Source organism: Piliocolobus tephrosceles, chromosome 4, assembly GCF_002776525.5.
Source record: "Piliocolobus tephrosceles isolate RC106 chromosome 4, ASM277652v3, whole genome shotgun sequence".
Lineage (NCBI taxonomy): Eukaryota > Metazoa > Chordata > Mammalia > Primates > Cercopithecidae > Piliocolobus > Piliocolobus tephrosceles.
This window is the reverse complement of record NC_045437.1, coordinates 77,566,333-77,577,849: the sequence shown is the minus strand read 5'-3', so window position 1 is coordinate 77,577,849 and position 11,517 is coordinate 77,566,333. Positions and strand designations below refer to the sequence as shown.

At 40.1% G+C, this 11,517-nt stretch overlaps 1 protein-coding gene across 2 annotated transcripts in view; it reads right to left on the bottom strand.

The window, feature by feature from the left end:
- Window positions 1–800: 800 nt before the first annotated feature.
- The window catches only part of MSH3 (mutS homolog 3), a 230,807-nt gene continuing 220,090 nt past the window's right edge, over window positions 801–11,517 (bottom strand). For both annotated transcript variants that reach the window (XM_023214955.2, XM_023214956.2), the window contains exons 23-24: window positions 5,963–6,131; window positions 801–3,518 (exon numbers count right to left, since the gene is read on the bottom strand). In XM_023214955.2, the coding sequence (XP_023070723.2) occupies window positions 3,407–3,518; window positions 5,963–6,131 (281 nt within the window). In that variant the 3' untranslated portion in view covers window positions 801–3,406. The remainder of the gene's footprint in view (window positions 3,519–5,962; window positions 6,132–11,517) is intronic.

The window sequence follows — 11,517 nt, the reverse complement described above, 5'->3', positions numbered from 1 at the left end:
ACAAAAGACCACATATTCTATGGTTCCATTCATAGGAAATGTCCAAAATAGACAAATCTATAGAGACAGAATGAAAATTAGGGGTTGTCCAGGGCTGAGGATCTTGGGGAGGAAAGGAGACTGACAGTTACTAGGTACAGGGTTTCTTTTCAGGGTGGTAAGAATGTTCTAAAATTGATTGTAGTGACAGTTGTACAAGCTTGTGAATACACAAAAACCCACTGAATTATTCACTCTAAATAAACTGTGCAGTATGTTAACTATGTCAATAAAGCTGATAAAAGAATACTAAGCTTGGATCTCAGTCCAGAAGACTATGATTCAAATGGGAATCATTTGATTTTCATATTCAGCACTGAGAAACATTGAGACAAACTGAGTAACTCAAATGCTTAGGTTTTTACATTTATTTTCCTTTAAATTTTTTTTTTGGAGACAGAGTCTTGCTCTGTCACCCAGGGTGGAGCGCAGTAGAATGACCTTTGCTCACTGCAAACTCTGCCTTCAGGGTTCAAGCCATTCTCCTGCCTCAGCCTCCTGAGTAGCTGGGACTACAGGTGCCCGCCACCACATCTGGCTAATTTTTTGTATTTTAGTAGAGACGGGCTTTCACCGTGTTCCCCATGCTGGTCTTGAACTCCTGAGCTCAGGCAATCTGCCTGCCTCGACCTCCCAAAGTGCTAGGATTACAGGTGTGAGCAACCACACCCAGCCTTTAAATTTATTTTTAACTTATAAAATTTAACTTTAAAAACTCATTTTTCCTTTCTCTTTTTAAATTATAAATTATAGTCCCATGAATGTTCAAATATTATTATACTAGTTATATAATAAGAATATTTTAAAAACTATATAGAATAGACAGCACTGAGGAGAGATGAAGCAACAGAAAGGTCAAAGTTGAAACTTGTTAAAATGTGTTTGGCTTTTTTTCCCCTAAGGTTGGAATTATTAAACTGGTCTGACTTTAGAAGGTTTTCGAGGAATTGGTGTGTGTTATTGCAGAATCACTAGCTCTTAATTTGTAATGTGATGGCTAAAAACAGACAAGTCACTTAAAGGAATACATCATATTCAAAAGTTGCTTTCCTTGACATTTGGCCACCAGTAAGCCCCGTCTCCCCCAGTCTCCATCTGAAGTATGCTCATGCCTGTGCAATACCAGAGGGAATCTGAAGGGCCCCTGCCATGCACCAGCAGCCCTATTCTCACCTGTGTGGTTATATCTAACCTTAGAATTGCAGCCCCAAGATGGTCATCTGAAATACAAACACGATTGTTTGCAACTTTCTGCCTACCTCCCCATGGCATTTATGCAGTCTTTATGACTGGGATTTGGCCTCAACGTTTCCTCCAATATCTCAGTAACCCAGCTGGGGATAAGCCTCACTTAGAAATGCAGTTCAGCTGTGCTGATCTCTTCCCCAGCTTAGAGGAGGCCTGCGCTCCCGCAAGCTGGCGGCCTGGCTGGCGTCCTGCTCATGCTGGAGAATCTACCCTGTAAAGTTCTACGCTGTCAGCTGCCAGACACTGTGTGCTGCCACTGCCAGGACACAATGCTGCTGGAACCCCTACCTGCTTCGGTGTTGATGCTGGCCTGGACCGAGCAAGAGGGAGAGGTGGCGCCACATGTCCACCTGGACATTACCAGTGATTGCTGGTCCCTGCAGCTCCCTCTGGCATGGGCATCACATTCCTGGAGTCATCTCCTTTTCTCCCTGTGAGGTAGGTTACAGCACTATCTTTGAAATCTTGTTAGAAAGAATATAAGACATTTACAGTTATACAGAGTACTGAAACAATTTTGTTCTTTTTAAAAGTTAAAGCATACATTCCAACTAACTATTTTGACAGTTTTGAGAATTTGACTATACATTAGTACTTCTGGAGGGGTGGTAGAATCAATCAAACTACATCATACTCTAACTCCAATAAGGTTGGGAGTCTGACAGCTAAAGAGTGACTGACTCAAAAGTGAAGCCACAACCTGGGGACACTGTATTAGGTGTCTGGGGTCATTGCTGGGATCACTGAAGGTAATAATCCAGAAGGAATTAAAAATATGTCCATCAAATGTGGGGAAGACATTTAACTGAGCAGAAATAATAAAAGAGAGGAAAATAGGATGGAGAGCTTTTGTGCAAGATCATATATTTAGAAACAAAAAGAACACATGGATCTGGGAAGCCAGATTGTAAGTGCTGTAAAAAACCCAGGGACACAGTTGAGCACGTGTTACCCTAAATTTGCAGGAAGGGAGCACTGTTATGAATCAACTAAGCTGTAAGGCTCATTACTGGTAAGATCATACACTTGATATGTTGATGAATAGCAAGGTCCTAAATGAACAAGTTCACTTCTATGTATTGCGCTGATCAAAGCGGTAACCTTAATTTCATAATTACACCTAAAAAAATGACAATTTCCAAACACTTGAAAGTTGAAAATTCAATGGGACATACCATCATCTATAGCAAGCATTCATTAAATATTTATTACTCAAACAAATGACAAATAATTTCATCCAACAGTCTTTAAACTGCTTAATCCTGTGACAATATTTAATATTTTAAATTTCATGACCCTATTCTTTCTGTGCTCTATGTTTTAAAAGCTTGATAATTCTATTTCTTTTCTCTTTTTTTTTTTTTTTGAGATGGAATCTTGCTGTATTGCCCAGGCTGGAGTGCAGTCACATGATCTCAGCTTACTGCAATCTCCACCTCCCAGGTTCAAGAGGTTCTCCTGCCTCAGCCTCCCGAGTAGCTGGGACTACAGGCGTGCGCCACCATGCCCGACTAATTTTTTTGTATTTTTAGTAGAGAGGTACTTTATATTTTTAGTAGAGATGGGGTTTTGCCATGTTGTCCAGGCTGGTCTTGAACTCATGACCTCAGGTGATCTGCCCGCCTTGGCCTCCCAAAGTGCTGGGATTACAGGCGTGAGCCACCATGCCTGGCCAATTCTTTCTATTTCTTATAAAAAATTCTTATGTTCTTGGTGGATAAACTGGTTGCCTAATAAAATTATTTTAGTTCAAATGGAGAGATTCCTGCCAGATTCACCCAGCTGCCAATTATCTGAACTGAAACAAATAAAAATATCACCCTCCAAAAGCTTGGGAATTATATTCTGCCACTTAAGGCTTTACTGGACTTACTGTCCATGAAATTTTCTAATTACAAAGTGGAAGTCTATTGAAGAGTGTTTATACTTAGAAAAGTTAGGAAGACAGGAACCTGAAAAAGACTGTCTTCAGAAAAACCTCTCTGTTTCCACTAGGAATATACCATGGTCATAATTTTATGCTCACATGTCACACAAACATAGGCTGTTACTGGAGAGTTATTTTGTACAGTTGGTATTTTTAATTCTCCATTTTTTGTTCACAAATGTAGTCTTTATTTTAATGAGGAAGAGAAGTCTGTGTTTCTTCCATTTCGAACTCCTCTGTCCACTTCTGCAGGTCTTGTGCATTATGCATCATCCATAACTTTGCAAAATACTTGAGTCTCTTCCTGGGGAAAAATAAAATACTACTTATTTAATAAATGAAACTGCTGGGAGACAATACATCTCATCGGAAGCTACGAAAAGTCTGCGACATTTGAATACCGGGCAGGCTCTATAGTTAGGAAGCTGTGTCAGTGTCACCCTTCTGGTGAAAGGAGCTTTCAGAGCTGCTACTATAATCAAAGGACCCAGGTTACCAATTGCCACTATTGCCTTTGTGCTTTCTCCTAAAATCCTTACCCCTGCCAGCCCCAAAGGGGAGAGCCTGACCTCCTCCTCCTTCAAACTCTGCTAGAGGCTGGTGGTGTGTGCTTATTTACACCTGGAGACAAGAAACTCCTGTGAAGCAGTCCCAGGATGAAAAGTAACACCAACCGAAGACAATGAAGCCATTAATGAGTAAAACACCAGTGTAACACAGACTTACTTTTTTTTTTTTTTTCCTGCAGAATAGCAACCCAATTGAGTATTTAGGGTATGGAGCTAGAGTATCTGAGTTCCAATTACTGCTCCACCATCAACGAGCTGTGTGACTCTGGGTCAGTGTCCTGTCCTTGCTGGCCTCACTTTCCCCAACTAGACCATGAGGATAAGGCTGCCATAAGCATGAAATGAGATAATGTATGTAAAGCGATGAGAAGAGTAGCTGGCACAGTCTCTAGGCTGCTGCAAATGACTGCTCAGAATGGTTTCTACACACAGTATCCATCCAATAAATAGCAACTATTATAACAAATCCACACTAAGGCCCAAGATTCAGTTTGATTTCTTTGATCTGGCCAAAGGAATTGATGTGATAAGCACTTTTAGAAAAAAGGTAAAATAACAAATACAGTATCTTGATAAATGATCAGATTCTATCCCAATGCAACATCTTCTAATAATTCTCTCATCTTGTCAAGATAACTTCATAGATTTCAAAATGTCACTTACTAGTTGGAAGATTTATGAGTAATCTGTGAATGTTTTTGCTCTTGCTTTGTAGGCTATATAGCAGAAACAAGAATATATGAAAATATAGAAATTGCCATATTTTATTGCTATCTTGCATATATTTCTATAGCAAATTTAGAAACTGACATAGTTTATTGCTATCTTGTATATATATATCCTTTGTAGTAAAGCTTTATTCTAGGTTTTTTTCAGAGAAAAAGAACAATAATAATATGGCAACTAAAGAGAGTTTAATTTGTCTCTGCACTTTGCAGAGGAAGAGGGCTAACTTTATTTTTAAATTCTCATAGATAATTTTCCCTCAGGAAAAATTTTATATTAATCTGGCTTGTAACAGAAATAGGCTGAAACTGATTATGCCACTTTGCTTCTGTTTTGGCATTGTGATTTGGAAATGAGCCAGAAAAGAGTGTCACTAGAGGAGGCTGTGTGCCATTTGTAGAGCCCAGCACTCTGGGCTTGGTCAACTACAGTACACCAAAGTGGAGGAGTGCAAGGCGGAAGCACAGGAGAAGGAGGTGGAGAAAGAGAAGTTAATTGCACTACTGTAAACAAGTTAGCAACTGTTTCTTTAGCTAGTATGATAGGCACTGCTATTTCAATATTGAAATTTGGTAATAATTCCCAGAATTATTACCAAATATTAAAGAATATTCTTGGAGTATAACATAGGGACCACCAGTAGCCAGCCAAGATTTTCTATTCAATCAACAATCTGTTCATCATGGTCATATGGTTATCAACCAGGGTACTAATGTACCCAGCACATCAGGCTCCCCAAGTATGGCAGGGGTGGGGCAGTAGGTGGATGGGGAGCTTATGTTGTTTCAGAATTTTATATTTGGGAAACAAAAGGGTGTAATTTACGAATATGATATTTCCCTAGGAATATCTTTCTTTCAAAGTGTATCTCAGGTTTACATTAAGATTAATTTATGTACTGACTACATACTAGCTGGATAGCAAGGGTAAAGGTGGAATGTATTCCCATAAGCATTTAAAGTGACAGAAGCCTGTTTAGAATGAAAAATTTGTCACAGTCTACAAAATAAGTGACATGTGGATACTGACTATGATTGCCTGTTACGTAGTACTATTTCACTAATATTCTGATAGAATTTCTGGATGTAATTGTTGCATATCTGAATAAAATCTATGAATAAAATAAATTTTCTGTAGGTTCTCAATATCTTCAGTAACCTCTGGCATAATAGAATCTTTAAAGTAACTAATGTGGCACATATTAAGGAGTTAACTTAATTCTTTATAAAAATGACTGAAAAACCAATTTAGCAACTTAATGATCTAATGAAGATGCACTGAATTCACCTGAGCTTTGCAAGAGCTGTTTTCACTTCATCATAATTAAATGGTTCAGAACATTTGAAGAGGTGCTTAAAAGTAGATCTGATGTTCATTTTTAGGACACTCCTCTTTCTTGGACAACTTAGAAGGTTTCATTACAAATGAAAAAATGCAGCATAATCACTCTGACCTTTTCGTATTTATTAATCCTTCCAGCTCTTTTGACTTGTGAGCTGCTTTCTTCAAAATTTCTCCAGGAACATCCGCTAGTTTAGCCACATTTAATCCATAACTCCTTGCTGCAATTCCTCTAGTTATTTGGTAAAGGAAGGTGACAAAATCAGGGACTTGTTCTTCGCCTGTGAAATAAAGAAAGGAGATCAAATCCGTGCCTGAATGCTGAAATAAATTATAGGATTAAAAAGGACATGTACATTCTCATAACTTTATTAAATCATACAATCTGAAATCACTATTCCTACTTGCCTGTTAGATCCATTTATTAATTTGATATGTCAAGAAAAGGGTAAATACTGTTTTGAAACTGCTGTGTGCATATAGGACCTTTTAGCTCACTTAAAATAGTTTTCAAAAATGATTCATTGCAAATTTGAAGTGAACATCTATATTAAAAAGAGAATGATTTTATTTATTTACTTTTTTAGAGATAGGGTCTCGCTCTATCACCTAGGCTGGAGTGCAGTGGCGCGATCATACCGTACTGTAACATCAAACTCCTGGGCTCAAGTAATCCTCCTGCCTAGCCTCCTAAGTAGCTAGGACTACAGGTTCATGCCACCACACTCGGCTAATTTTTAAATATTTTTTGTAGAGATCAGGTCTTGCTATGTTCCACAGGCTGGTCTTGAACTCCTGGCTTTAAACAATCCTCCCTCCTCAGCCTCTCAAAGTGTTGGGATTACAGGCGTGAGCCACTGCGCCGGGATGAGAATGATCTTAGTATGTGGTTGATACAATATAATTTCTCCTTTTTATGTTTCTGAGACAGGGTCTAACTTGCTTGCCCAAGCTGGAGTTCAGTGGCACAATCTCAGCTCACTGGCAGTCTCAACCTTCCAGGTTCAAGGTGATTATCCCATTTCAGCCTCCAGAGTAGCTGAAACTACAGGTGCATACTACCATGCCTAGCTAATTTTTTTTTTTTTTTTTTAGAGATGAGGTTTTGCCATGTTGCCCAGGCTGCTCTCGAACTTCTGGGCACAAGTGGTCCGCTCACCTCGGCCTCCCAAAGTGCTGGGATTACAGGCATGAACCACAGTGCCAGGCCTATAATTTCTCCCTTAAAAACAGATAAGAAAATATTACATGTTGGTCAGTTTAAATAACAGGATTGAGATGTTCTGGTTTATTAAATATTCAGTTTAACTAAGAGCTGTACATACTGGATTCTGTTCAGTATCACCCAGATCCCTCTTAAGACTAAAGAGTTTATTCCCTTAGCTGTCAGACAGATTGTTGGCCTGCAACCCTCGACTGTTTGCCTTCTTTGGAAATTGTTGCAGCTGAAGGGAGGGCTTCACCCAAGACCACACCTCGCTTTGGGGCAGCCTGCAGCCAGTGACTGGTTGTTGTAGGTAGCCTCGAAGATGGCCACCAAAGACCTCTGCCTGCTGGTGTTCACGTGCTTGTGTCATTCCCAACCAGTGACTCACTTCTAATGAACAGAATATGGCAAAAGTGATGAGATATCACTTCAGAGATTAGGTTACAGAGAGACTATGGCTTCTGACTTGGGTACGCTCACTTTGTTGCCTGCCTGCTCTGAGGGAAGCCAGCTGCCATGTTGTGGGCTGTCTATGGAGCTGCTCACATGGACAAAACTGATGTCTCCCACCAACAGTCGGCGAGAGCCTGAGGCATGCCAACAGCAGCATGAGTAGGCTTGGAAGCAGATATTGGGAGGCTTGGCAAGAGCCACGTGTGGGCTGGGAAGCCTTGACATGGCTGTTACCCTGATCAGTGACTGACTGTAGCCCTGTGAGGAACCGAACTAGAGGATCTCTCATAGGGCTACAGTGTTCAGCCTTAGAGGTGTGGTTAAGTTGCCCCTGGACTCCTGACTCACAGAAACTATGAGGTAATAAATGTTGTTCTAAGCCACTATGCTTTGGGGGATAATCTGTTGCACACTGTTTGCAAATTACCCCAAACTAATAAAGAAAACTAATAAAGGTATAGAGGTCTATCCTCCTCACCCCAAGTTGAGGTAACTCTGAGGGACGATTCTAGCCTCAGAGTTCTCTGCAGGGCTGGCTGAAGCCTTTTGACTATAACACAGCCCAGCACTCCCAGTGAACCTCCTGAATGCAAATCTCAGAATCTGCTTCCTAGAGGACCCAGCCTGTCATATATACATACACATGAACTTAAAACTTTGAAAGAACTGGGATATAATGAAGTACAATAATTATAATAAACCACTGCATGTAGTTTAAGCTAAAGCAGCTCAGGATATTATGTAACTTTTATTATGAAATTCAATATAATTGTGCTGCAAAATGTGCACTGTGCTGCAAAAAAGTCCAAGGTGGGCCAGAGTTACAAAGATTTCTACAATCCCAGTATACTTATGAGTTTATTAAGAGCTTTTTCTCAACCATTATTTCATTTGATAGATGTGTATGCTTTTCTTCTTTTATCAGTGAAAATTTAAAAAGCCAAAGACTGAACACAACAGAGAAAAAGGACAATGGATTTTTCCTGGCCCTCCTCTAAGAATTCGGCAGCAGACAGATAAGAGCTTTCCAAGGGTGGGTGCTGAAGTAGGAGGTGGAAAAGAACACCAACTCACTCAGAAACACAGACCCAAATTTCCGTTAAAAGGCACTGAGAGTACCTTTTGCCCCCAGATGAAAGTTGAGGAACACAGGTGCGGAAGTAGGTGGGAACAGATTAGGGAACACGCAGCTAGAACCCAGTGCCTGCAAACCTGTATAACTTTTTGTTACTCTTCCAAGTTCACAAGACTAAGACTGAAGTGAAAAGCAATAGGCAATCAAAAAAAGCCATTTCTTATTTTTAAGACAGAAAAATAGTTTATCACTTCAACTGTGTTAGTCCTAACTGATCTCCCTGTCTCCAGTTCTCCAATATAATCTAGACCCCATGCTGACCTTTCTAAACAAGATTCATTCATCTGTCTGTCTGTCCATCTATCCATCCAGCTAGCCATCAGTATTTTCTGAGAGCCTAATAAATGCCATAAAATCCCCCTACCTAAAAATTTGTGATGATTTTTTTTTTTTTTTTTGAGACGGAGTTTCGCTCTTGTTGCTTAGGCTGGAATGCAATGGCATGATCTCGGCTCACTGCAACCTCCACCTCCCGGGTTCAAGTGATTCTCCTGCCTCAGCCTCCTGAGTAGCTGGGATTACAGGCATGCACCACCACATCCGGCTAAATTTTGTATTTTTAGTAGAGACAGGGTTTCTCCATGTTGGTTAGGCTGGTCTCGAACTCCCGACCTCAGGTGATCTGACCACACTTTGGCCTCCCAAAGTGCTGAGACTGCAGGCATGAGCCACCGTGCCTGGCCTATTGATGACTTTTAATTTTTTTTTGTTTTTATACAAATAGTGTGTGTGTGTGTGCGCGCGCGCGTGTGTGTGTATATATATGTAGATATATAGAGAGAGTGCATGAGAGACAGTTGTAACAATGTTCTTATATAATGTATAATATAGCTACAAAATATAGCTAACTTACATAAAATATTTCACTGCTCTGAATACCTTGTTAACATACAAACAGTTGCTGAGTGTGTCATTATATGCTGGTCTCCACTTTACATTATGGTAGTTCTCACACCTTCAAAGTAAAGAATGTCACCACTCTTCCATAATCACCTGGGGGATCTCTTTTTGTAATTATGTACTCCTTCACCCTCTGTGCGGGAGAGGGGCTTGGGGTGCTGGTGGGATGGAAATATGGAGTCAGAAAAAGCCACATGGGAGAGAATAAAACTTGTTTTATGAGTAAAACTCTGTTTCTTTACAGGTTCACAGCAAAAGTTCTTGACGAGGAAGTAATTACTTACAAGCTATGGCCATTTCTTAAATGGACATGATTAAAATGTTTACCTGGCACTGCTTTGAGTCAGTGGAAGTAATAATTCATGTTTCTGTTTATTATAGGGAAACTTAGCAAGATTTATATTTAAGCCAAACTTCTCTGAGCAGTTAAGAGATGTGTGCTGACAAATAATTTCTGAAGTTGCTTTTAGAACAGATTCATAAAAATTTAGGGGTGAGTGAGTAAATTTAGGTTTAGGGGTATTAAGTTAGGTGACTTGTCCAAGATCATACAGATTGGAATATATTAAAATACAGGTTTCTTAACTATTTGTCCATTGTTTTACCTATCACATTATGGGAAATAGAGTATTTTAGAAGCCATCCAAAAGACCTGTGGGGCATTTTACTGATGACCTATGCAGTGGCCTCTACCTCATACAGAAGAGGAGAAGTTCGGGGAGAGGTAATGGATGAAGCACGGATACAGCCAGGAACAATACTGGAAGGCAGCAGGCAGTGGAGCACTGCTTCAAAATTCTGAGTGAGATGGTTTTCAATCTAAAATTCTAATCCTGGCTGAATTATAAATTCGAACATGGAAGCTATATATATTTTTTAAACTTTTAAGTTCAGGGGTACATACGCAGGTTTGTTATAGAGGTAAACTTGTGTCACAGAGGTTTGCTGTACTGATTATTTAATCCCCCAGGTATTAAGCCTTGTATAGATTAGTTATTTTTCCTTATCCTCTCCCTCCTCCCACCCTCCCCTGTCTAGTAGGCCCCAGTGTGTGTTGTTCCCCTCTATGTTTCCACGTGTTTTCATCATTTAGCTCCCACTTATAAGTGAAAACATGCAATACTTGGTTTTCTGTTCCTGCATTAGTTTGCTAAGGAAAATGGCCTCCAGCTTCATCCATATTCCTGCAAAGGACATGATCTTATTCTTTTTTATGGCTGGATAGTATTCCATGGTGTATTTGTACCACATTTTCTTTAACCAGTCTACTGTTGATGGGCATTTAGGTTGATTCCATATCTTGCTACTGTGAATAGTGCTGTGATGAACATAGGTGTGCATGTGTCTTTATGACACAACAATTTATATTTCTCTGGGTATATAAATGGTAATAGGATTGCTATTACAGTAATAGGATTGCTGGGTTGAATGGTAATTCTGTTTTTAGGTCTTTGAGGAATCAACACATTGTCTTCCACAATGGTTGAACTAATTTACACTCTCACCCAGTGTATAAGCATTCCTTTTTCTCCACAACCTCACCAGCACCTGTTATTTTTTGACTTTTTAATAATAGCTAGTCTGCGCTGGGCGCGGTGGCTCAAGCCTGTAATCCCAGCACTTTGGAAGGCTGAGACGGGCAGATCACGAGGTCAGGAGATCCAGACCATCCTGGCTAACATGGTGAGATCCCGTCTCTACTAAAAAAATACAAAAAACTAGCCGGGTGAGGTGGCAGGCGCCTGTAGTCCCAGCTACTCGGGAGGCTGAGGCAGGAGAATGGCCTAAACCCAGGAGGCGGAGCTTGCAGTGAGCTGAGATCCGGCCACTGCACTCCAGCCTGGGCGACAGAGCGAGACTCCGTCTCAAAAAAAAAAAAAAAAAATAGCTAGTCTGACTGGTGTGAGAAGGTATCTCATTGTGGTTTTGATTTGCATTTCTCTAATAATCAGTGATGTTTTGCTTTTACAAT